The sequence below is a fragment of the Phyllostomus hastatus genome, unplaced genomic scaffold, assembly GCF_019186645.2.
Source record: "Phyllostomus hastatus isolate PE091 unplaced genomic scaffold, TTU_PhHast_1.1 phas_scaffold_755, whole genome shotgun sequence".
NCBI classification, from domain to species: Eukaryota; Metazoa; Chordata; class Mammalia; order Chiroptera; family Phyllostomidae; genus Phyllostomus; species Phyllostomus hastatus.
Window position 1 is genome coordinate 1,734,866 of NW_025334039.1, and position 23,547 is coordinate 1,758,412.

General features: G+C 51.4%; 1 protein-coding gene across 6 annotated transcripts in view; it reads left to right on the forward strand.

The window, feature by feature from the left end:
* LARGE1 (LARGE xylosyl- and glucuronyltransferase 1) overlaps positions 1 to 23,547 on the forward strand; it is a 455,596-nt gene that overhangs the window by 268,457 nt on the left and 163,592 nt on the right. For all 6 annotated transcript variants that reach the window (XM_045826472.1, XM_045826469.1, XM_045826471.1 and 3 more), the window contains exon 6: positions 3,509 to 3,680. In XM_045826472.1, the coding sequence (XP_045682428.1) occupies positions 3,509 to 3,680 (172 nt within the window). The remainder of the gene's footprint in view (positions 1 to 3,508; positions 3,681 to 23,547) is intronic.

Genomic DNA, 23,547 nt, shown 5'->3' on the forward strand with positions numbered 1-23,547 from the left:
TGTTGCATCTATTATGTATGAGGCGTTAATGCTTTGATCTCGCCATGATGCCACTGATTTAATGACCGTGCTGGTTACGGTCGGTTAGCCTCCCTCTCTCCCTTCTCCACCCTGCTTTGTGCCCCGTGAGACTGGTGCATACGGGTCAAATTGCTTCACTCGTTGGGTTTGTCCAGCGGGCGATCGATGTGTCGGAGGAAAGAGAGGCTGAGGTCTCTCCCCCTGTTCTGTCCTGTGGGGTTGTCACAGGTAGCCCATGTTCCCCTGCCGAAGGTCACCGCTCCTGTCTGGAGACTCACTCATATGGCTTTCTCTCTGGATCCCAGCAGCTGCTGGCAGTGGCCCTTCAGGCCTTGGGTGGTAGCAGCCCCCTCACTGTTGCCCTCCCTGGGTGCCGCTGCTCAGGCTGTGGCAGGCCCCTGAGCTCTGCGTGCATGTCAGTTCTGTACGGTTCCATTTGACTCAGGTTGTCCAGTTGGAGCGTACTGTTTCTGCCCACTCCCGGACCGACACAGTGCAGTCAGCGCTTAGAAGAAACTGCCTTTGATGAATGGCAGAAGCTCAGAAAGACCAAGCATACTGTCAAAGGTGACACGGTGATTAAGTGACGAGGCCAGAACCTGACTGCAGGTGTACCTGACTCTGGATCCCAAGGTTTCATGCTGTGCCGTCTTCTGGAGGACCCCCCCCCCCACCGCCGCCACCTTCAGTGGGAAGCAGTTTGACAGGCACAGCCACCTCCATGACCTGAAATGAGGAGGGGAAATTGGGCAGACGTTAGGGGCTTACATTCACTGAGGGCCTCTTGTGTACGAAGTGCTCAGGTTCTTTACTCTCCCTTAAATTCTTCATCGACCGTGGGACACAGGCAGCATGCCCACTTTATAGGTGAAGAAACTGAGGCTCAGAGAGATCAGCATCTTTTATGGGACTGGAGTCCAGACTTCAGATTTTGTCCCTTCGTTCCCTCCTCCGTGCTGCCCAGGTGCAAGGTGACAGGGACCACAGCCATAGCAGTGAAGATTGCTTTTCGTAAGACTGACACACGATAAACAGGTCAGTCCATCAGTTTATGGAGGTGTTTTTCTGGTCAGAAGTATCCTCATTTATGCGGAGGACCATTGTGAAGCTGACAGTAGGGAGTGTAGTTAAAGTGACATTTTCAAACAAACTGAAGGTGAAGGCGTCCTAGGGGGTCAGTCTGAGAGAGGGAGCGCACCCAACGAGTTGTCACAGGGGTCCCTTCTCAGAGCCCTGCTAAACCAGCTTCTGCGTTCCCACCATCGCCTGGTCTTGGTGTGCCTAAGAAAGACTGCCATGCTTAGTTTTTCTTCACAGCAGCTTTAGTTGTTCCTTTTAAGAAGTTGAAAAATAAAGATTAGTTAAGTCCAGAAAGTATCCAGCTATGCATGAACCCTACAGGCATTCATTGATGCAGATACCAGATACAAGAAACATTGTACACGGGACAGTGATGCCTCAGTCCCTTTCAAAGTAGGCACCTCGGGACCTCACCCAGTTCTCCCAGTCGCCATCAGCCACCCTCAGCCACCCTGTCATATTTTCCTGAATCTCATTCATGGTCTGAAATCTCTTTCCTTCCAAGGGTGATTTTAGTTTTGGGAAAAGCCAGAAGTTGCAGGGCACCAAATCTGGGCTGTAGGGGGCTGAGTCACCTGGGAGATTGGATGGTTCACCAAAAAACTCTACAGGAGACAAGATGCATGAATGGGTGCATTGTCATGATGAAGCTGCCAATCTCCAGTTGTCTACACCTGCAGCCTTCGAATCATCTGAATAGTTTCTATGGAGGAATATTCAAGCTTAAAATTTGATGCTGATTCGTTGTTATACTTACTCAGTCCTTTTGTGTGTGACGGCCACACAGTACACATGCTCACTTAACAGCATCTACCATCCCCACTGACTAGTACAGTGAAGTTGTCATTGTTCACGCATGTACATTCCAGTCTACTCTCCTTGGCTGCCGGGTTACATCGATGTTGCACAAACTGTTCTTATTCTATTAACAATTGGTGGACTTCTTCTGGACAGATCTCGTATGTACATTACCTACCTACCTATCTACATATGTATCACACATGATGCCAAAACATTCACCACTGATAATTTGATGTCATGCTGTGTTTTTTTTCTTTCCCTGTGTAAATTTGTGTGGATATGTTCTCATGTTGTTTGGTTATACATAGAGGTTATTAAGCAAAAGTCACTTCAGAACTTGCTTTTTTTTTTTTCATTTAATATCACATGCAAATTACCTTTTAATACACGTTAATCTACACTGTGGATTGTACATTATGCCATCAGTTTCTTGCTTTTAAGTTTGACTCCAATGTTTTAGAACAAGGGTCCTCACAGTGGAATTGTAAGGACAGAAGGGATGAGTATTTTCGTGGATTCTTGATAAGGTGGCCACACTTTTCCTTAAAGAGCTGTGTGACCAGTGTTAAGAAATCAGAAGTGTGCGTGACCTTCATGCATGACATGTACGATGGAAAGCTTTCATCACACTAATATTGTGTATTATTTCTAGCCTTGACTTTGGGTACCAGGTGGTACCAAGATGTGACTTGCCTTCAACTCTCCCCACCTGTAGGACATTAGTTGTTACAGCAGGTGCACATTTCAGGGGTGGGCCTCCTTGGGCTCATTGGGTACAGGTGTGTGTGGGGGGTTAGGTGGGTGGGTGTCTTGTTGCCCAGTAAAGAGTATTGCATAGATAATGACCAGCTTCTCCTCATGTGTTTGTGTGAGAACCAGAAGGCAACAACCCTGATTGGTTTAATGACCACTTTAAAAAACTAGATGAGCATAAGCTTTAATAATACCTTTAAGGCACAGGTGGCAAACACAAGGCCCAAGGGCTGAATCCGGCCTTCCACCTCGTTTCTACTCAGCGGCGGCATGGAGCTCTCGCTAAACTGTTACGGAGTAGTTACATTTACGCAGTCCTAACATTACATTCGGCCCTTTGAAGGCGACCACAAGGCTGATGTGGTCCCCGGTGAAAATGAGTTTGACACCCCTGCTTTAAGTAATAACCCTTAACAATTGAAAGAAACGCACCTACCTAGGAAAAAATTAGGTGTCATTTGCAAAAAATATATGTAGTCTCATTCAATTTCTGTACTCTTATTTCTTACTTTTGTGCATATTCTTATATTCTTCCACGAGCCTGTGTAATTTCTGTAATAACAAAAATACTATTTTGAAAACCCGAGCACAGTGTTTACATATAATAGTTATTCTGTAAACATGGCTTTTCCTCTCTCTTGATTCAGAAATATTTTCTTTCCAAAAAAGCTTCACATGCCAAACTGCAAATTACATGAACAAATCTTTAAGAACATTTTCATTCATTTATTCAACAAATTTTTATCGGGCACTTCTTCTGTACCAGGTGCTTATGGATGATGTTTATGCCAAAAATTAATGTCGTGATTTTTGTTTTCTTTCTCCTCCTCCCTGCCTTCGCCGCCCTGTGCAGTCTGAGGTGTCCTGGATCCCCAACAAGCATTACTCTGGGATCTACGGGCTGATGAAGCTCGTCCTGACCAAGACCCTCCCCGCCAACCTGGAGAGGGTCATTGTGCTCGACACTGACATCACCTTCGCCACCGACATTGCGGAGCTGTGGGCCGTGTTCCACAAGTTCAAAGGTAAGGTGGCCCCTTTTTTCCACTATCTTTGAAGGTGTCCACGTGCCAAGAGTAGTAACTGTACTTTAAAAAAAAATGTGGGGCATGACCTCTTAATGAGGGCACGCTAATGAAGTGGGTAAGGAGTTACAAGTGTGGCTGGGTGTCGGTGCTCTTGGCCTCTGGAAAGCCCGGAACCGGAATTTGCGTCTCTGTAGTTAACAGAGAGGTAAGGTCTGTGTGTGTGTTCGTAGAAAGAACCCCGTTTGGGTTGCTCTGTAAGAGATAAGTGTCAAATGTGAATCTCTGCGTGCGGATAATTGAGTGTTGATTTACGTGTGGAGAGACACACATTTATCGGGTTTCTCTTTCTATCAAATGATGCTTCGATTGCAGAGAGCGGCCTGTGCGGCGGTGGAGATGAGTATTGATTACCGAGCGTTTGGAAAAAGGTTCTGACGGCTTTTGCTTTCCTTCACGTTGTGGTTTCTTATGTGAAAGAGGTGTGTACGTTCGGCTTTCCCAGAGGTTCCTTGTAGTCTGGTGGGTTTCTTCTTAGCTGAGCTGCAGCTCCTGCCACTGCCCCAAGGGGCGTGAGTGTCAGCGGGAAACCACGAGCCCTCAGGTGTGCTCGACCTGAGAGCAGCGCCGGGTCCAGGTCGGCACGCGTCTCGAGCTGTTACTGCAACGCCCTCCTCCCAGAGGGCGTCCTTACATTGCCGCCTTTTTAAAGTTCTCCTGTATGTTCGACAAAAGCAACAAGAACTGTGATGATGCGATTTTTAAAAATTTATTTTTTAGTTTTCTTTTTAATATTGCACCCTGGCTTCTGGGTTTAACATTTCTCTTACCTCTTCTGTCCCTCCGTGTCACCTGTGAAGGGGAGATGCCACTTAGTGATTTTACGTGGCAGCATTTTCACACATCACAGGCTCTTCCCGTGGGTTCTGTGTCTATCCGTGGGAAGGAGAATAAAGCCCTCACCTGCTCTGGTGTCTGCCTGCGTCCTTCCCGGAGCCTCTTGGGGTCTGGGCCAATGGGAGACGTTTCCTCCGAGTGTCCAGTGGGAGGCGCTGTGCCCCTCAGGCTCTTTCCCTCGTCCAGATCAAAACTGACCTCCTTTACCCACGTCAGCGTGGGCCCTGATAACCACATCATCTAGCCCCAGTGCTGAACCTGAGCGTGCCTCCGCTTTCCCATCTCTTCCTCATGGGAGGCTCGGGTCTGTGCATCTCACAACTACACCGACGCCTGGGCTGCAGGGCTGTGCCGGACTGAGAGCAGAACACACCTGTGCTGTCTTCGGTATGTGCCTGTCTGCAAGTTCCCTGGTCGTTTCTGCTTGTTTTCCTGATCTAACGAAACTCACTGGGGGACAGTTATTTTAATAATCAGGTTGTATTTTATTCATATATTTATGCCCATGTTCAGTATACAGTGATGTATTTATTCTACTTTCCGAGTCCCTGCGAGGTATCAGGCAGTGTGCTGACCCAATGAAGGGGAGTGAGAATGACCACCTCTCCTGAAGGGGGGGTCAGAGCAGGCAGCTGGGAGGGCCTCATGGGGGAGGTGACCAGCACTGTGCTCTGTGCTGCCCGATAGGAGTAGTGATCGTGTGCAGTGGATGCCCGTATTTCCCTTTGGGAAGAAAGGACTTATTATGGCTCCAGCGGCTGGGAGTGCTGCCTGCAGATGGCCAGCAGCTATGGCTATGGGCCTTGTTTAGGGGTGGCCTCAGGTGAGAAGAGCCACCTGCCCATGGCCTTGCCCCCTTCCTGGGGCACAGCACATCACACAATGACTGAAGAATGGAGAGTTTTTCAGGATCAGCTGCAATGCTCCCTTGAGACTGTCTTGCGTCCGGGTCCCTCCCTCTGTCCAGTCCCGCCTTTGCCCCTTAGCTTTCACAGGTGCTGTTCCCAGTTTCCCCCCACGTACCCTCGTGCATGCTGACTCCCACACCAGATCAGCTCCCCGGGCACTTCCACCTGCAGTCTGCATTTACAGCTACAAGTCCCCCTTGGATAATAAGTGAACTCAGTGAAATCACTGGAACAGGTGATAGAATTTTACTAATTATAGCTAGGAAAGCTGTAGTTTTGCCTTGGCCCAACTAGGACCTGCCGTGGAGCCGGTGGGGTTCTGCTGCCAATAACAACACTTGTGGAATCGTGACGTTGAGTCCCCGGTGTCATCTGTGGAGGGGGAGGCTGCCCCTGGGATTTGGATTTGGTGGCCTCTGTGCTGCTGCAGGGTTGTTCCTGGGGCAGAGCAGAGTGTGTGGGCCAAGGTCAGGACCGGGATGGGGCTGCGTTTTATTCACTCATTCTTTCACAGATTGATTTCTAGCGCCGTCAGGCCCCCGCTGTGCAGAGGAATATGCCTGACAGTGCTGTTACCTAGAACTGTCGGAAACGTGGCCCCTGCCTTGCAGGAGCGCACAGACAAGGCAGGCTGCGCTGCATTTTTATCTGCTGGTACCAAGGAGGATGAAAACATCTGAGGTTTTCCCAGGCTCACCCCTAACTTTTCCAGGAAAACACGGAGGTTCAAAGAAAATAAATAAGCTCTTTTCTTCTCCATAGGGCACTCTTCTGTACAGGTTTGGGGGGGTGGTTTCAGTTTTGTTTTTCTCAACTGGACCCATTAGCAGCCAGGTCACGGAACCGACAGAAAGACCCGTACACGAAGAACATTCTGATCCATCTCGTGAAGGCAGTTGCTGTTGACATCTTTCACTGTAAACATTTTGAGTGACATTGATGCAATTAGGCCTTGTTAATTTAGCTCTGTTGCAGAACAGCTTGTTACCTGGGGCTGGAGTGCTCCTTAGGCTCACACCCTTGACTCCCTGGCGGTGCCGTGAAATCTCCCTCACCTGTGTTCATTGTACGGCGCACCCAGGAAGGAGCCTTTCAGCGGGACCCACTCCCAGCCTCTGCCATGCACGGCTTTGAGGGTGCCCCTTGGGGGTGTCCACATACTTACTCCCCAATCCTTGACTTCCCCTAAGTGGAGAATGCCCCCTCCCCACGTCGGCTGCCTGCATCCTTATTGAGCCTGCTCCGGCCGGCGGAGATGTTTTCAGAGCCACTAATTCTTAGCAGAGAGGCCCCGACATGCCGCTGATGGCTGGAATTAGGAGTTGCCCGTTCAATCCTATTGACTGAGCTCACTGGGTGCCACACCGTTTCCGGACTATTGGGAATGTTGCAAGACTAAAACGAGCCCGATTCCTACCCCATAGGAGTGCACATTTGAGTTGGGCGGATACACAACTAACAGATGCGTGAGTGGAATACACAGTATGGTGGGCAGTGAGTAGTGCCCTGGAGGGGATCAGAGAAAGGAGATGGGGGGGTGTCTGTGTGCACGTGTGCACAGACGTGCGTTTCAGTATTCAGATACGGTGGCAGTGGAAGGTCCCACAGGAGAGGTGGCGTTTGAGCAAGAACCTGACGGAGGTAAGAAAGCAAGTATAGCAAGCACGCGTGCCAGGGGCCAGCAGAGTGGAATAGTGTCCCGGGCACGCAGAACAGCGGGGTAAAGTTTTTAGACGTCACTCAGCCTGGCTTGTTCAGGGAATGAGAAGGAGGCCAGAACAGAGAAGAGTAAGCCCGGGAGAGGGTGGGATTGGCAAGGTCAGATCATGGGGTTGCATCTGTGGGGCCTGGGAGGATTTTGTCTCTCCTTTTGGTGATACAAGGAGCCATTATCCGGCTTGGAGCAGGAGTGACAGGGTCTGATTTATGTCTTTAATGCGCCGTCCTGGCTGCCCTGTGGCAGGGAGTACGAGGAAGCAAGGAAGCCGTTGAGACTACTGCAGTCCTCCAGGGGAGACGTTGCTGCCTCAGACCTGCAGGGGTCGGTCAAGGTGAAAGACAGGGTCATATTGGGGGTGCATTTTGCAGGTTGAGTCCTCAGGATGTTCCAGTGGATTGGATGCGGGAGGAGAGAGTGATGGGAGTCGCAGATGACCCAGGTGGCTAGAGGGGTGCGGTTGCACGCTGGGGGTGGGGAAGGGGTGGCTGCCCAAAGAGCAGGTTGTAGAGACGGAGCAGGAGCTCGGTTTGGGGTACTTCCATCTGAAATGCCTACTGCGGTCCCCCCCCCCCGCCTCACCCCCGTGGACGTGGCAAGGAGGCAGGTGGATAAATGAGCATTTGTAAAGCAAAGGGAAAGTAACAAATAGTTCTTAAGTATTTCTCCTGTCCCGAGTGCTGAGCTAGAAACTTTGCACATTTAAATGAGTGAGCAAAATTAAGCGAGCCCAAGAGAAGTTAAATTACTTTTTATTCTCCAAGAGCTATTGCACAGCACAGCTGAACCCCAAACTGTTTGGCTTTGGCGTCTGTGTTCTTCCTGCCACCACCTGCCCCCCTCTCCGGGCTTTCTAGTGTGTGTGTGCATGTGTGTGTATGTGTGCACGTGTGTGTGTGTGTGTACGTACAGGGGGTGCTCCTTGACCTGGGAGGCAAGGTCTGCATTTTGTTCAGGTGTGACCACTGATTGTGTTCACCCATAGCCCTTTAGTGCGGTAGTTTTACTGCACAAACAATTGGAAATTGTATCTGATTTTAGCCATCTGGGGAAGCTGTTTTAAAGGCATAGCATAAATAATACACAGTCAGCCCTGGCCAGATGGTTCAGTTGGTTGGAGCATCGTCCCATATACCAAAAGGTTACAGAATCTGTCCCTGGTGGGGGAGCATACAGGAGGCAACCAGTCAGTCAGCCTGCCTCCCCCTCTCCCCCCCTCCCTCTCCCCCCTCTCCATCTCTTCCCCCCTCCCTCTCTCCTCCCTCCCCCTCTCCTCCCCTCCTTCTCTTTCCCTCCCTCTTTCTCCCTCTCCCTATCTTTAAAAGTGAACATATTCTCAGGTGAGGAATGAATAAGTCAATAAGCAACCATAATTTGGAGCTTTTAGAAGAAAGCCATGCTAAATATTAAAGACAGCGTTGTCAGTTTAGGGACAAAGGCCTTCCCTTTGGGAAGCTCATACTGCCCTAGTGTAAAGTTCTGGCCCCCAAACTGGTTACACTGTCCAGCCCTGGTGGGCCTTCGCCCGCTGCCCCTCACGGGGCCACAGTGGGTTGGGTGGGTGGGTGGGTCATGCCAGTGGGTATTTTTAAGAACCTAATAGACTCACTGTGGACTAATCGTAGCTAACATTTTTAAGTGTTTTCCTCTGTGCCAACTACTCTCTTAGGCCTTTTATGGATAAACTCATTCAACCCTCACAACACTCCCCCGAAGTCATTACCGTTAATGTTCCTGTTTGAAAGTTCTGGGAATCTGTGTTCAGGAGGCAGGGCTGCTTGCCCTGTGTTTCAGCTCTTACATCATCATGGAGCTGGGATTTGAACTCAGGCTGTCCGAGTCCAGATCCAATACTGCTCCGTACACCGCATCCTGCACCCCCCAGAAGGGGAGGCGGTGTAGCCTAGAGCCTCTGGGGAGAGACCAGCGTTAGATCTAGGAAAGGGCTCTGCGTGACCTTGTCAACCACCACGCAGAGGGCGCTGCTGAGGTGACCTAGCCTCCAGAAAACAGAGGCCAACAGACACAGAGAGAAGTGTGGCTTCCCCGGGATTTGAGCAATAAAACCTCAGTTTCCAGAATACGGCCCCGCTTGTGACTTCGCAGAACATGGTCTTTGAAGCAGCTCTGCGCCCCGGGAGCTCTCCCTCCCCGTGTACTCAGAATGGCTCAGCTGAATGAGCCACAGTCTGGGCTCACCCGGTGACCTGTGACCGTGGTCGAGGTTACCTAAGTCCTGGGGCTGAAGTGAACCACGAACCGTGCCAACAGGGTCCTTGTGAATGATGCAAAAGATAATGCACGTTCCTCTCCCCATGTTGCGTTTCCTCCAAGGACTCGCGCCAGCAGGCACAGAGGAACAGGGGCATCGTTAGTGTGACTGCTCTGTCACCTTGCAGCTTGGGCCACAAAGCCACGTGGGTGGGGCGGCCGTCAGTGCGGAATAATGGGAGAAGCCTGCCTAGGAGGAGAGACCTTGGGAGTATGACTCTAGAAAATATATCTGTAGAACTTTTGTGGTTATAATCACTTGCCTTGAAGGAGCTTTTAGACACATCTTCTCATTTCTTCAGGGTTGTCTTTGCTGCTTCCCTGGCCTGGCTTGGCCTTCCCTCCCTCCCTCTCCTCTCCTCCCGCCACCACCCCCGTCTCCATCTCTCGGTCCCTCGGTCCCTCCGGGGAGCTGGGGGAGTAGGAGAAGCTGTGCTGGGGAAGACACAAGTGTCAAACCCGCGCTGGCATACTCACTGGGGGGACGACCTTGGGGTGCTCATCTCACCTCTCTCAACGCGGCCCCTGCACCTGCAGAAGGAAAAGACCGACATCTCTCTGCGGTCGTGCGAGGTCCGGGGAGGAGATTCAATGATCCTGGTACAGGGAGGTGCCTTCTCCCCCCTTCCCCTGCTTCCTTGTCTGTCTGTCCTCATCACGTGTGTCCCTTCTCCTTTGACTTCCAGTCCCTCTTCCCTCCCTTCACCTGCCTCCAATCGAAGCTTTATGCCTGCCCCTCTCTCCCCTTCAGCTGGTATGAAAAGGACCCAGAAAGCCCCGGTGGCTTCACGCCTGTCAGATTCCCCTGGTTAGCAGCCCTGTCCGCCCTCTGCCAGGCCTGGCGTGGCCCCTCCGGGGCTCGCTGCAGCCAGGGCCGCACCCCGCTCCCATCTGCTCCTGGCAGGCCCCGAGCCCGAGGGACTGCTGCCTGCTCGGCCGCAGGGGAGGGACGCAGAAATTTTAAACAATGGGAGTTCTCCCATAAATTGCTTTACAACGTCTCCACCACCAGCCCGTGTCTGCAGGTGTGCTGCGGGCGTCCCACTGGCGTCCCACTGGGAAGAGGGCGGCTGGGCCCTCGGTCTGTGCCCTCCATCGTGAGGTTTTGATGAAAGGCTGGGCGTCTCCTTTTCACCTGTCTGCACCACGGTTTTAAACACTCTCCTGCACCCTTCCTGCTGATGTAGCTCCCTCCTCACCACCAGCTCTTGTTGTTCTGTTTTTTTCCTTAATATTTTATTTATTTATTTATTTTTAGAGAGGGAAGGGAGGGAGACAGAGAGAGAGAGAGAGAGAGAGAGAGAGAAACATCAATGTGCGGTTGCTGGGGGCCATGGCCTGCAACCCAGGCATGTGCCCCGACTGGGAATCAAACCTGCGATGCTTTGGTCCGCAGCCCGCGCTCAATCCACTGAGCTACGCCAGCCAGGGCTGCTGTTCTGTGTTTAACGTCTCATTCCGAATCGCTTTTCCTCTTGGGAAATTCCGACGCCTGTTACTTTATTTTGTCCTGGTCCCTCACACCTGCCCCCCACCCCAGGGTGCCCTCCATCCAGAATCCGGACCCCGCCCTCTGAGTCTCTCCTGGGCTGATGCCCTTGGTTCTCCCGTCTGACAGGCCAAGATGCTGGCCGCTGGGGGGACGGCACGCATTTGGTTCCTGGCAGAGTTGGTGGAGAGGTTTTAATTATTTTCAGATTAACTTGGAAGTAGATCTGCCTTCTCTTACTATGTTAGAAACATCGTTCAGCTTCCCCAGGCCTTTTTTACTGTTGTTCTACAAAAACGGGGGAATGATACATGAATAACTCCCCCAGAAGCTCTAGGCTGGTGGTGAGTCAAGAAACGGCTCTGCATGGCACCGTGCTTAATGAATGGTACTTCCCCTTTTTCTCTTTCCCCATCTTTTTCTTCTTCTTCAGCCCGAAACTCCTGAGAGCTACGGGGACAGAGGCCTGCCTGCTTCCCTTCCTGCCCACTCCCCTGACCCCCTCCTCCTCGCCTCCCTAGCCCTGCCGCCCTGCCCCCACATTCATCCATCACTGCTTCTCTCACGGAGTCATTACTACCCTTTGAGCCCGTGGACCTGCCCTAGGCCCTGGGCATAGAGCAGTAATAGTGCTGATTATTTCTAGGAACTGCTGCCTGTGCGTCAGGCTCGGGGCATTCTCACGCAGCCTGTGCCTGCCTCCTCAGGGTCACCCAGTAGGTTGGCTACTGCACAGGTCCAAGCACGCTGTGATGGTGGCCCGTGTAAGGCAGGATACTGCCCCTGGGGTCCAGCAAAGGACAGGGGGTAGCCATGAACCAGAAGTGGAGCGGATGGCGCTGGGGTGATGAGTTCCATTGTGAACACGCAGAGACAGGGCAAAAGGGTCTGTATCTTAACAAAACAGGCCTGGGCTGCAGATGTCTTTAGATGCGTTCCTTTTGGAACAAAAGTACAGCTTTTTGGTATTAAAACACATGTTCTCACTGGGTTACTACAGTCTCCTCTTCTGGACGTTTAGTGATGCCCCATCACAGAGCCCAGGGGTGGTGACCCTGCGACTCCTCGCCCTGGAGGGAGGGCGGCGGGTTGGCTGCCCCCAGCAGGCGGCAAGCGGGTGGTGCAGGCTGCCTGAGCAGGAGGTGCGAAGGCTGGGCGAGGTGGTGTCATGTCATCTCGGCTCTGTGACGCAGGGTGTTCGCACGGTGCCGTTTCTGAAACTGATGTGACTTACAGAAGCAGCCTGACAGATGGTCTTCTTCTTGTGGACAGTGTTTTGATATATCCTGCCATCAGCGGCCTCTCAGGATCCAGAGACTATGGTGTTACTATTTTTATAAGCATTTATTTCCCTATGCGATCCTTTTATCTGGGGGTGGCAGAGGAGAGCCGGGGAGGGTAGTAAGACTAAGGGGGGGAGGAGCTGAATTGGGATGCTGAGGAGGTCAGTATAGAAGAATTGGGGGGTCTCAGCGGGGCACTCCTTGGTTACTTTCTGTGTGTGTGACCCCAGGGCCCGCAGACACTGGTGCCCTTGCTGTTTTTGGTAAATAATCACCTGCTTCTCACGTGTCGGAATGGGTACCCTCTCCTGATGGGCCCTCCCCTCGTGGAGAGCAACCGCTTGTTTCCCAAAAGGGAATCTTCACAACGTGTGTGCAGGCGTGGAGAGAGGGGAGGTCGGGGGGACACGGAACAGGAGCACGTTAGGGTTTTTTATTTAGTTTCAGGAACAGGGATTGAGAAGCTGAAGCATGACACCCAGAACTGCAGAGCACTGCTCTGCCCAGAAGCGCCCCTCTCTCTCTCCTTCAGACATGCAGTAAATGTCTGTGGAATATCCACTCAACACCCGATGTGCAAGTTGCACTCTCTCACGTCCAGTCCGGTAGAAATTCGTGTGACTGCCTCATCCTTCTTTGGGAAAATCAGATCCTCCTGGGAACATTTCAGGCTTGCTCGCCATTAGTGTGAATTATTTAGCTAGACTGCTTTCTGACGTTTGCTGCTGTCTGCAGCCCTGAGTCAAGGGGTTTTGGACCATGAATGTAGCTACTGTGGATGTGTAGAGGGGACAGAGCTCTCCCGTGTCAGTCCGAGGGAAGGGAGGGTCAGAGAGCAGCTGGGGACCAAATAAAGGCATGGGGGACTCAGCCGGGGTGACAGTGAGAGACAGGTGTGGCACAGGGAGTGGGGGCGGGGAAGAAGCACATACCTGCTGTGTGAATGTTAGGTGACAGAGACAAAGATTCATCAGATGCAGGGCCACTGAACTCACCCACTAGGATCCTGCATCTAGCCATCCCATCATTAGAATCATGTGCTCAGTACAGAAGCCATTTTTTTTCTCCTTTGCTCTACAAGGATCTTGGTCACAGGGGCCTTCCACGCACTTGAATTCTGTGCATGGTCTATATGAACAATATATATTGAGTTAGATGAACGGGCAAGTGAGAGCCAAGCAGTAACCTGACGACCATTTACAGTCCCGTTCTTTTGAGGAGTAATTCTGAGTTGCAAGGTAGGTAGGTGCTCAGTCTCAGAATTACCTGCCGGGGCTTTCCCAGTTGGTCCACGCCCATCGCCCAACCACGTGGACACCACCGATGACTCGACAACCAGTGCTTCCGAGCAGGGTCTCCAGCTTGGCACTACTGCCGCTGGGGCTGCACAACTTCCTTGTGCGTGGCTGTCCCGTGCATGGAAGGATGGGCAGCCTCGTCCCTGGCCTCTGTACCCAGCAGCACCCCCTGCCCCCGTTGTCACAACCACCGCTGTGTCAAGGTGTCACTGCATGTCCCCTGCAAGCACAGTCTTTCCCTGTTGACAACCACTTCCTTAGTGGCCCCTCGTTCATGATGGAAGTCCACCATGACTGTCAGGCAGTGGTTTTAAGTGGTTGGTAATGAAAGGAACTCAGAATGTTCCGTAGTTTGTGTATCGTTTCATAACTTGGGGAGCCCCCAACCGTGTGCTATTTTTGTGACTTTCCAAGTCAGCCCTGGATTTAGGCTCCTATTGGGTGTGCTTCAGACACCCTTTATTTATTTATTTATTTATTTATTTATTTATTTTAGAGCAGGGGAGGGAGGAAGAAAGAGAGGAGAGAAACATCAATGTGAGAGAGAAACGTCAATCAGTTGCCAGTTGCTTCTCATACATGCCTTGGCTGGGGACCGAACCCGCAACCCAGGCGTGTGCCTTGATTGAGAATTGAACCAGTGGCTTTTCACTTCTGGGGATGATGCCCAGCCAACTGAGCCACATCAGTCAGGGGTTCCTTAGCCCTCTTGATTGTATCCCACATTAGCCGCACAGACTCGCAAACTGTGAATTTTTCATTCTAGAGCCACAGACCGTGGCACATGCAGTAGCAAAGTCCCCCTTTCTGGTGATGAATAAATGCACTCATTTCCCTGAACCGGGAAGGAGCCGTGGTCCCAAGGGAAAGGGTGATTGAATTAGCCAGACTCAGAAGTGTCCGCATCCGCACAGGGCCACGGATTCGGGTAGAACCCACTGGAGTTTACGAGCTTTTCCTTGTCATTTCCTCGGAGTGACAGGAGGGACCACCTCGCTGCTCATCCGTGCTGCTGTCCTGGAGGGAGGAAACCAGCGCGTGTCATTCTGGGACCGGCCCAAGGACACAGGGTTTTTTTTTTCCCCCTCCTCAGTGCATATACATAGATTATTAGCAGCATCGAATACGTGACAAGGACAGACGAGGCCTGTCCGGGAAGACGAATGGCCGCCCTCCTCTCCGCGCGGTGCGCGGGGCCTGCCCATCTGGAAGAGCGCCGTGGGCAGAGCTGTGCGTGCAGGTTCCTTATTGAGATGGATGGAGGGGCCGTTGGGGGGGGTGGGGGGGGTGCTGCCAGCCAGCACGGGGCCAGGTGAAATGACTCAGAAGCAAAAGGATCTTTTTTTTTCCCCCTATGAACAACCTTCTCCATTAGAAAAGGAAGCTCCGGTTGCTGTTTCCTTGTTTTCACTGGGTGTGTGACGCAGGGACAGAGACACAGGACAGTTGGGGGCCTCCCCTCTTTTCTGCTCAGATGTCCAAAGAGACCCCATGTCGTTCGTATCGCATGAGAGCAAAATGTTTTGTAAGATTAAAAGGAAGATTCCTTCAAGCCAGCCCATGGTCCTCCTTTTCTTTAAAAAGACGTGATACTAGACTGGAAGGGAAGGGGCAGCCGTGAAAGGCTAGGGAGAGTGGGGAGGAGGGATGGAGGGCAGGGTTCGTTGGCTGAGATGGAACTTACTTTTTTTTTTTTTTAAATGAACTTGAAAATTATGGAACAGTTTTTGATTTACAGAAAAAAATTATAACAACAGTACAGAGTTCCCGTAGACCTTGTACCTCATTTCCCTTATTATATCATTACGGTACATTTTGGGGGGAACTGGCTTTTACAGATGCTGGTACATAGTCCAGACCGCTCACGTCGTCTCGATGTGCTGCCCGTATCAGCTCCTCGCATCCGCACAGCGATCCTGACAGGGGCGCAGTGCAGCCCCCGTTTTACAAGGGAGATGCTCTAATGCTTAAACAGGTTAAACAACAAGCCCAAATCACCCACGAGTCAGGGGCAGGGCCAGGATCACGGCCCGCCCTTCCTCTCTCGATTCCGTCTGCAGGTTTAGGGACTGCTGCGTTGTCAGCCTCTGCGTCGGTCCTGGGCTGTAAGGATGGACGAGGTGGCACACCTGGCCTCATGGGGGTGCCAGGTGGAGAATTCAGAAGGGCAGATAACACCAAGAAAGGACTGTTGGAGACCAGGGGGCGTGTACCAGCACAGAGGTGTCACTATGGGGTCAGTTATTAGCTTGTCTGGGGACTGGGAAAGCCATCCCACAACAGAAGACAAATTGGTCTTATGGATTGGTCAAAGACGTGGAGAAAGGGGAACAGGCCATTCCAGGCAGGAAAAGAGAAAGGACCAAAGTCGTGGAGACATGAAACAGCATGGCGGGTTGCCCAGACCTCAGGGGGCTCCCTGTGACTGGTGTGTTTCACACCCGGTATTAGATTGGGAGCGGGGGCATGGATAGGGAAGATGATAGAAGATTGGGACGTAGCTAGAAGCCAGATGATGGAGGGTCTGGTGTGGCATGCTACACCAAGGCTTTGAGCTTCTCCGGAAGACAGTGAGAGTCCACTGACAGTATCTAGTCAGACTGCGCCGGTCCTCAGTGTAGAAGGGCGTTGGTGCTGCAGTGGGGGAAGGGGTCGGATGGTGTGAAACCCCAAACAGAGTGCGAGTAGCTGGCTGTGTCCGTAGTCCAGGGCAGAGATGATGACTGCCCGAGCTCAGGTGGAGGTGGATGCAGCAGCAGAACCTATTAGAAATGGACAGGTAATAGGTGGTGTGTGGCACAGGAGAGTAAAGATTTGCAGATGGCCCTTATCCCTCACTTTAGCAGATTGGGTGGGGAATGCAAGAGGAAGCCTAGATTCAGAGTGAGAAAGTGATTTTGTGGTGGTGGTGGTGGTGGTGGTGAGTATTTAACTGTAGCAAATGCTTCTCCATAATATATTGTATTGGTCCTCCACTCTGGTAGAAGTTCTGTTTTGTGTGCTGGGTTTTCATGTCCCTCCTCCACAAACAGAATATCTCTTTTTCTTTTGAAAACCATTCCTCTCCTTGTCTCATGGGTTTTCAGTGTACATAAAGGGGTGCAGGGACAAAAAGGACACGACCCAGTCCTGGCCAGCAACAGTTTTGCAGCCATCTCTGTGGCCATGGTGATTGGTCTGGGGAGGGGAGGTCATGTGATCCAAGCTGAGCCAATCAGAATGAATGAGCATTAAGCCAAGCATGGTTGCTAGAACTCCTGGGGAGGGTTTTCTAGTTCAGTTGCTAAACTGTGAGGAGGTGAGACTGGAACCTCCACTGGGCCTTCTGCCATTGTGTCAGAGGTCCCCGAGACCACTCCTAGACGCAGTGGTTTGCTAGGAGGGCGCAGCAGGAGTCATCCTCATGGCTACGACTTATTAAAGCAAAAGTACATACAGCAAAAGCAGCCAAGGGAAGTCAGCAGTGGGTGGAGCCCCGAGGCCGTCAGTCTCCAGCTTCCCGAGTCCTCTCCCGAGGGGGTCACACTGAGCTCCTCCTCCAGCAGTGAGCTGTGGCAGCATGTGTGAAATGCTACCCACCCAGGACGCTCATCAGAAACTCATACCCAGGGCTCTGACTGGGGGCTGCACATGGAGGCCGCCCCTTCCTCGCATAGAGTGGAATTGCAGACTCCCGGAAGGCGCCCATCATAATGTTTGCACAGACGGCGTGGACACGGGGGCCACTCTCACAGGCTTGAGCGGGGGCCTTCCTGGAAGCCACATTTGCACGTGCCAGCCAGGGGCCGACTCGGCAGCCAGCTTTCTTAAGGTTAAGGTCGGCCGTTGCAGGCTCTGCCCTGCACGGCCACACCGACCGAGAGCGAGCACATGCATCTAAGGGCCCGACCAGAGAGACGGTCTCCGTGATCCAAGCAAAATTTCCCGCTTCTAATGTCTTGAGTCATTTGAAATTTCTGTCGCTCACACCCTCGAGAAGCACACGGCTAATAGGACCCGTTCCAAATAAACAAAGCGTTCTCTTTTAACTTCTTTCCCACACGCCCCCTTCTCCTTTTCCCGGCTCCAAAGGAGGGGCCCCTCCTTGGTGACCAAGGCTGACCTCTGGCAGACAGTGGTAACTTTTTGGTACCTGGGTAAATTTTCTTTAGCATTTTAGAGCTTTATTCTGTCTAGGTGGAAAAGGTAGATTGGGGGGGGGGGCGGCTATTTACCCACGAGTGCGGCCTGAATTAAAAGTTTGACCTCGCTGAATGTCTCCTCGATCTTCCCTTTATAAATTACTCTTCCCGGGGAACTTGGCCGCTGCTTGTGCTGAGTAGCGCCTCCAGCCTGGGCTCTGTCCTGGGCTTTCTTCCTTGCTCGGCCTAATTAACTGCGCCATGATTCAAGCAGATGAGGTGTGTGCCTTCCTGGGACATCAATTAAAAAAAGAAGCCAGTGTTTGTCAAAGTAGAAAGGTGACACGTTGGAAGATAAATATTCTTTGCGGTCTTGTCTGGGAGCAGCAGGAAGGGAAGGAGGTTCCTCAGCAGCTTCGCTGAGATGCACGCACGTGGGGAAGAGGAGCCGAGAGGGGTCTTATGGAATGTGGGCTAGTTCAGGGCCTTTTTTGTTGCAAAGGTAGGAAAAGGCCCAGAAGATCTTCAGTTTGTGTGACCCGGGTGTCTGTCACTCTACCTTTTTGATCCAAGGATAGATTTTTGTTCGATGCCTGTTAATTGAACGACTGGCGAAGGAATGAATGAATCTGTAAAATAAATGGCTTTGACTGGGAGACCTCTGCTCCCACCGGGTTTCTGAGTCTTACACAGATTTGCACTGTCATAGGCAGAGCCAGGAGCTTCTAAAGTCGGAGTCCCTTTGAAGCCTCTGTTTCCTTCACATTCTGCATTTATCCGCCAGTACGTCCTGTGGACTCTGGCTTCAAGGTATAGCCCAATAGCAGCCCAGTAGATGCTCAAAATCAGTTATTAAATAAACAGAACGAGGTATTCAGCTTCCGCGGCTCTGGATTCCACAGTCTCTTATTTTCCCTGTTGGCCCCTGTGTGAAGTCACAGGAGCCCTGGAGTCACCAGGGGACTTGGACACTGAGGTTATATACAGGCATGGAAACCGTCTCAGGCAGATAAAGTCAGCCCCCGACACGGGTTCCTAGGAGAACTCAGGTATCCTAAGGGTGAGCAGTGACCCGCTGGCTCGGCCCAGCCCGAATCTCAAAACATGGCATCTGCTTCCCAAGCCCATGCCTCCTCCCAGCCCTTGTCCCAGGAGAGAGGGTGCAGGCAGTTGCATGGGGAGGCGGGCTTTCCAATACCTCTTAATGCTTTCCACAGAAGCACCCAGTAGGTGCTCGGCCTCAGTGTTAGTTTCTCTGGCATAGGTTTGTGGACATGCACAGATAGCCCATGACATCAGCAATTTTTTTTTTTTAATTTTGGAAAGAAAATATTTAGAAGAGAATTCCAGATGGGACAAGGGGCAGGCAGCAGGAAGAGGCCCACTGGACGTTACCGTAACAGCGGAAGGAGCTCCATCTGCAGCAGCAAAAACCAGAGTTTACCAGACCCCCAGGAACAGACTGCTCTGTCTCGGGCATCGCTGAGGTTCAGGAGGCTGATGCACTTGACACCTATGTGTCATGAATGAAACATGCGTGTTCATGTCAGCCCCAGGAAGAAAATAAGACCCCTGCATTTTCATTACCTGGAGTCGAGTGTTGTTAACGTTTTAGTGCATTGCGTCTCAGGCGCTTTTTTTGTGCATACGAAATTGTTTCTGTAAATGTGAAGCTGAAATCATAGTATAATGCTGTTGGTATACTAAGATTTTTTCCTCTTAACTACATATTGCAACCATTTCCCCATGCTCAGCACTGTGTCATTTTTATGCTTCTTGGTATTGCAGGGTACGGCCTTATTATTATTTGTCTATTTGGGCCTTCTGTTTTGCAGTCTTGGGCTGCTTCCAACTGTTTTTGTTATTCTAAAGAATGGCAAAGTGTTCGTCTTCTCTTTGGAACAGCACAAGGCTGTGGCCCTGAGCCTGCACGCACACACACACGCACACGCACACTCGCACACACCTGCCACTAGATGCTCTGAGCTCAACAGTGCAGTGTCCTGGCTACACAGAACGCCAGATAGTCCTGGGTTCAAGTCCCAGCCCTGGCTGTGTGACCTTGGACAAGCCAATTAACCTCTCCCTGCTGTGCATTCCTCACAGGAAAACAAGGTACCTTAGTTACCAGTTCCCAGAGGCCGGCCTAAGGACTGGTCCAGATCATCTCCCTCACCACTGTCCCATTCACTTCCCCCAAATGCAGCTGTTCTCAGGTGCGAGTCATCAGGGAGCTCTTTACGAAGAATAATGCCTGGGCCTAGCCCTTACCAACCAAGTCTGAATCTCTGGTCTAGGCCCTGGACATCCACATTTTTATAGGCCCTTTCTATAATGCAAAGTGCAGCTAGGGTTTTGGGACTCACTGCCTGAAAGTGACTGACCAGGATCGGCTGGCTGCTGCTTTCCTCACGGGGCTGGTGGGGCAGAGTCGTATTTGGCAGAAGTGTTTGGCGATGGAATGAAAATCCTGGCACTTGTGCCTCCCAGGGAAAAGTACCACCCTCTTTATTCTGTGTCCACAGCTCAAACAATGATCAAAATCCAAGCCGACATCATAAATACCAGAAAAGGTCAGGACTGGGCTGGCTGTAGAATCGAGCACACGCAGCCCAGCTGGGTTGGGTACTTGGTAAACTCCAACTTTTGTTTGGCGCAGGGAATGGGGGGGCCAGGGAGGGTACTTGGGCAGGGGGGCGGCGGTGCTTAGTAAGGCCCCCAACCACACAATGGTAGCTCATGTGGCTCTGTTTTTGCTAAAAGAGAAATGGCATTTTCTCAGTAGTCCTTCTGCTTGACTCTTTAGTGTGGTTGGCATGTGGTTATTCTGTAACTTCTCTGTAAGTATTCATAGAAAGGGAAAGGGAGTGGAAGGCAGGAGGTGTTAATGTCTCCAGAGCTGGTAGTTTGTGTAAACTTTCCCGGGAAGGAAGAAGTGGCCCCCTCACACTGGGCCCACAGCCCACGGTACAGCTGAGGGACCTGAGCTCACACGGCCAGCAAGTGGCAGAGGTAGAAATTTTGTCCCATCAGCAGAACTTCAAAACCTGAATGTTTCTCTGAGGACTGCACATCTTAAGAGTTCAGGGGATTTAATCAGACTGTTTCTGGATAATCAGCTCTTGATGGTGACAGTCAGAGGGAAATCCCGTAGTGGGCTATTTAAAGGAACTTTGCACATGAGTTTGTCGGGTCAGCCTAGGTAATAGAAGATACACCTGAGCAGGTCACTTCCCCCTCATGGGAACCCCATGGCTCCTTTAGTGGAAGAACATCCCACTCCTCAGGGGTGGCAGTGTGATGAGTGGGCAGAAGAGATGTTCATGGGCTTGGGGAGTTCACCGGCCAGGCCCCTGATGAAAGCTGGCAGGCGTCCATGGCCAGGCCTTGCTTTGTCGCTAAGCGTGGATGTAGGGCCATCGGTTCTTCTTGCACCTTTTAACTGTATTCCACAAAACATTTTACATCCCAGTCCAAAACTATATGCATGTACCTGTCTGTGTATACATGCATCTATACATACATGCACATAAACACACACACACATATATATATACACACATACATCTACACAGACACATTGTGTCAGTGTACAACTAAGTCAATGTCTTCACAAAACAATACCTAGCCTTACTATGTTCATGAAGTTTTATATTTCTCTTCTGATCTCTTTGGCATAGTTTAAATTTTAAAATGCCTAATGGAAACCCACTAAGTAATTTTCAGAACCTATAATGTATTGCAAACTCTAGTTTCAAAAACATCAGACCGGGAAGTATCTTAAGATGTCTTTTGACCCTGTTTTAGCATTCTGAAAATTCAGCAAAGCTGCCAGTAATCAGAGATTATAAACTTGCTCCCCAGCACCCACGTGCTGGCAGGGGCGGGCTGTGGGGATGTCATGTAGGCTGCTTCCTTCTCGCCCGGCAGACCTCCGTTCACGTGAGCTGATGTGTGTGGCAGCAGTGGGCACAGTGGCTGGTGCATGGTAGGGGTCTCCACACGTCTCCTTGTCCTGTTTCCCAGGCAGGCACCCTGTGCTGTTCATCTCTGTGTTCCTGGCAGCTAATGTGATGCCCAGCATTGAGCTCAGTAAATTGATGGGGCAAAAAATGGAAAAAAAATGTGGCTTAATTCTGTCTTTTTTATTAACCTTGGAAGAAGATTACACAGTCTGTCTTGATAATACAACTCATTTATTTTTTTTTAGCTAGCTTCAACTCAGGAACATGTATGGAATGCCCACTGTGTGCCAGGTCAGGGTCCCATGGCAGATACCAAACAATGCGCATGAGAGGAAAGGGATTCTTGTTCATGAATCCCTTGTACAAATGGAGAAGGGGGGGAAGCAGCAGACACAGCTGCAAGGTTATGTGGTCATTGCTTGTGCAGAAAACATAATTCACCAAAGTGCAGTGGAGGGGTTGAAAACAGAGCTGGTTCTGCTCAGGAGTGACAGGAGAACCGTGCAGAGGGGAAGCTCGTGATCTGGGCGTTGAAGGCTAAGGAGGATGCTTTGGGCCAGGTAGAAGGGACTTCAGGCAAGGAGGATCACCTTGGGAAAGGCATGGAGGAATGACCCTGCAGTGTAGATTTGGGACACGGTGATCATGGATGTGGCCAGAGCCTGGTTCATGAGGGGCGTGCAGGCAGGGCGCCGACACACAGTGCTGTGGGGCCCAAGACTCGGGCCCGAATCCCAGGCTTTTGTCTTTCTACCTGTGATAGGCTGAATGATGCCCCCAAAGGCATCTTGGTCCTCAGTCCAGAACCTGTGAAAAGCTAACCTATAGGTCAGAAGGAGCTTAGCAGATATGATGTAGTTAGGGATCTTGTGATGAGGACATTATCCTGGACTATGGGTGAGCCCTAACCGTCACGAGTACCTGTGATATAATTATACCAAATACATATGTTTGGTCTTTGTCCCTGGTCCCTGGCACAGAGCCTCTGAACTGCTTAGAATTTCCTGCATCCTAAGACTGTCTTTTATTGCAACGTGGCTACTCTTGGTGGGCCCCTAGATGGCTCTAGGAGGAGGCTGGTCACCAGAACGACCACGGCCCGGCACACAGCAAGGCCAGAGTTGTTTGTGGGAGGAGATACAGGTGAGAGGTGAGGGGTGCTCACGGGTCAGACCTACCTTTCGCTGGAAACGCTCGCCGGCTCGTCTTCGTCTCTAGCTAAGCTCCAAGCGCCGAGGGGCACGGAGCCGTATCTGCCAGGCTTGTCACTGTCGCCCCAAAGCACCGCTCGGGCTCCGCATGCTTCTTGGCACCCCACCACGGATGGACACTTGATTCGGGGTTGGGTGTGGCGGTTCTGAATCAGGGAGCAACGGTGGCCTCCACAGGACCGTTTGTAGACGGGAGCTGACAGGGACCCAGACCAGTGCAGCACCCCCCACAGCAATCCAGGCAGGAGAGGGTCAGGGCTAAAACCCTCCCTGTTGCGTTCTGTGCTCCTGCCCTTTAATTCTGTTCTCGGAGCAAGAGAACAGCTGCGAGCTGTTTTCAATTGGTCTCTTCTCTGCCATTAATTTGTTCTTCAGCCTCCTCTTTGCAAGCAGAATGACCCAGATTATGCTGGCATTCCATCCGTGGCTCGCAGTGCGGCGTTGAATGCCTCGCAGATGTCTCGGGCGCTGGCCCAGAGGACGGGCTTGGCTCGCACACGTGTTTTTATGTGACCCACACATCCTTTTTCTTAAAAAAAAAAAAAAGATACATAGAGTGTGGCATGTTGAGCCCATGAGCCTATCCCGGTACCTTCCCAGAGTCCCCTGAAAGGGGAGGGAAGGAGGAACACTACACATGCGTTCACAGGACAGAGGCAGTGGGTAGGCAGAGCAGCAGACAAGGGCCGTCAGCAAGTGTGGGGAGC